This window comes from Bison bison, unplaced genomic scaffold (assembly GCF_000754665.1).
Source record: "Bison bison bison isolate TAMUID 2011002044 unplaced genomic scaffold, Bison_UMD1.0 scf7180017847066, whole genome shotgun sequence".
Lineage (NCBI taxonomy): Eukaryota > Metazoa > Chordata > Mammalia > Artiodactyla > Bovidae > Bison > Bison bison.
The window spans coordinates 72,169-74,740 of NW_011477639.1; the positions used below are offsets into that span (position 1 = coordinate 72,169).

Genomic DNA, 2,572 nt, shown 5'->3' on the forward strand with positions numbered 1-2,572 from the left:
TAGTTGCAGCATGCAGGATCTTTAGTTTCGGCACGGCATGTAGGATCTAGTTCCTTGATCAGGGATTGAACCTGGGCTGCCTACATTGGGAGCCTCGAGTCTTAGCCTCTGGACCACTGGGAAAGTCCCTCTTTGTATTTAAAGTAGGGATGTTGTCAAGGACATTTTCAACTATATTACATACCTCTTATGAAATATACCTATAGGAAAATTCTTTCTTAGGATAAAAGTGCCATAAACAATGGGTTTGTTTTTATTTTATGCTCACTGAATCTTTTTAAAAAATAATTTTCAGCATTTTAAAAAATATTTTTATTTATTTATTTTTGGCTGTACTGGGTCTTCCTTGCTTTGCTTTGGCTCCCTCTAGGTGTGGCAAGCAGGGGCTACTCTTGTCGCAGTGCGCAAACTTTTCATTGTGGTGGCTTCTCTTGTAGCAGAGTCAGGCCGGGCACGCAGGCTTCAGAACTGCAGCACATGGGCTCAGTAGTCGCAGTGTGCAGGCTCCAGAGTGCAGGTCAGTGCTTGTGGCACACAAACTTAGTCATCCCAAGACATGTGGACTCTCCCCAGAGCAGGGCTCGAACCCCGCATTGGCAGGCGGATTCTTATCCACTGCACTACCAGGGAAGTCCCATCACTAAATTTTGAAACTGAGCATGTTTCCTTCTCTGCTTTGGCCTCAGGAAACTCAGGGCTATAATTTCAGCTGCTGTGTAGGTCTGTATGAGATTCTTTTCTGTGAGCTAATTTTTTGTTTCGTTTTGTTTTACCCACCCTAGTTCTCTGTCCTGAATACCTCACTTATTTATTTTATAGTAGGAGTTTCTCCTTTCTTTTTTTTTTTTTTTATTTCTTGAGAGAAGAGGGGAGTTTCTCCTTTCTTGAGCACTTAATATGTGCGAGGCAGTTTACATACATCATCCATTTAATCTTCACAGCAAGCCATGAGATCCGGACGTTGTCCGGCCTTGACGTGTGAGGAGATGAGGTTAGTAGTTGAACTCTCTGACTCCAGGTCACACGGTCAGTGAGTAGAGAGTCTTGGCCTCAGGTCCATGCTCCACCTGCTGTCCAGGTGGCTGACATGATGGTCTGTGAGCTTCCTGCACAGAATTACCCAGGATGCTTGTTAAGATGCAGGTTCCGGGGCACCATCCTCAGCGCACTACATAAGAACCTCTTTGAGCTTTGAGAGGGCCCAGCTGTCTGCATGTAACAGGTGTCCCAAGTGAGTCTTGCTTCCAGAAGCCGGAGGGCCCCTGTGCTGGCAGGCATCACGTGCCCTGTGTCTGCCGAGGTGCGCTGCATGCACCTCCTCTAACACTGTTTCCCCAGCCACACGGCTGCCGCTCTCTGTGAAACCTCAGGTCTGTCACGCTGCTCACCTGTGTGGCGTGTAGACATACGTGTGCATTTGTCATTAATCATCCGCCTATTTTTTCTTTTTTCAGCAGCACCATACAGCTTGCAGGATCGTAGTTCCCTGACCAGGGGTTGAACTTGCACCCTCGGCAGTGAAAGTACAGAATCCTAACCCTGAACTGCCCGGGGATTCCCTGCCTGTCTCTCCTCTGGTTAATTTCCTGAAGGATATAGTTCCCCAAAGTATCCAGCTTTTTTTAGCCCAGCCAGAAGTTCTAAGGGGATGTGTTTGCTGCAGAGATGACCCTCCTATTCATAGGTCTAAGGGGGAGAAGCACGCGAGTGCTCAGAGGGAAGGGGTGAGGTGAGGGAAGGGGTGAGGTGCAGTTTCTACACAGCACTGGATTTGCACAGGAAGCGCAGGTTCACCTACAGGCCTGGGGCGCTGCCCTCCAGTTGCTCTCAGAGGGAAAGACAGTCGGTCAGTCCAGTGATGAGTACCAAAGGACACCTAACATGAACATGCAAACCTCCACGAAAGGAGGAGCCCCTGGACTGGCCTTAGTGAAAGCGGAGGGGTGTCCTGGCGGAGGCGGGCAGGCATCCCAGGCCTATGAGCATGAGAAAACCTGAGGCTCAGGCCTCGCAGGAATGGGAGTGGTCAGCCCTACCTGAGCATGTGAGCTTGGGTGGAGGAGCACTTCTTGGGAGTCACCCTGCAACCACTAGCTGTGAACTGCAGATGGGTAAGGACCCGTGTTTAATCTTTCCTAACATTTCACGTCATACTGCCATCCAACCTTTTAGTGTTGTGGGCTAGTGTATTCCGAAGTTAAGACTTGGTGAGATTAGGGAAGGTTCGTTCCTGCTCTGTGTAGAGAGGAGATTTAATAGGGGTTGTTATGAGCCCTCTGACACATGGCCGACCCGCTTTCTCTCCTTAGAGTAGCTGGGTGGCTCAGCGCGTCCTGTCCCAGGATGCCGGGCGTGAGCAGAGGCACCCAGCCCTCGCCAGGGGGCCCAGCGCTGCAGCCGCCCCCGTGGTCTGACCAGGGCCTGTCTGACTGTTGCAGTGCAGGCCACGTGGATGGCCTACGACATGGTGGTGATGCGCACCAACCCCGCGCTGGCGGAGTCCATGCGGCGGCTGGAGGACGCCTTCCTCAACTGCAAGGAGGAGATGGAAAAGAAGTGGCAGGAGCTGCTC

General features: G+C 51.0%; 1 protein-coding gene across 1 annotated transcript in view; it reads left to right on the forward strand.

The window, feature by feature from the left end:
* SYCE3 (synaptonemal complex central element protein 3) overlaps positions 1–2,572 on the forward strand; it is a gene marked incomplete at its 3' end in the record, with an annotated part of 25,323 nt that extends 22,751 nt beyond the window's left edge. The window contains exon 3 of the mRNA XM_010841562.1: positions 2,439–2,572. Coding sequence (XP_010839864.1) covers positions 2,439–2,572 — 134 coding nt within the window. The remainder of the gene's footprint in view (positions 1–2,438) is intronic.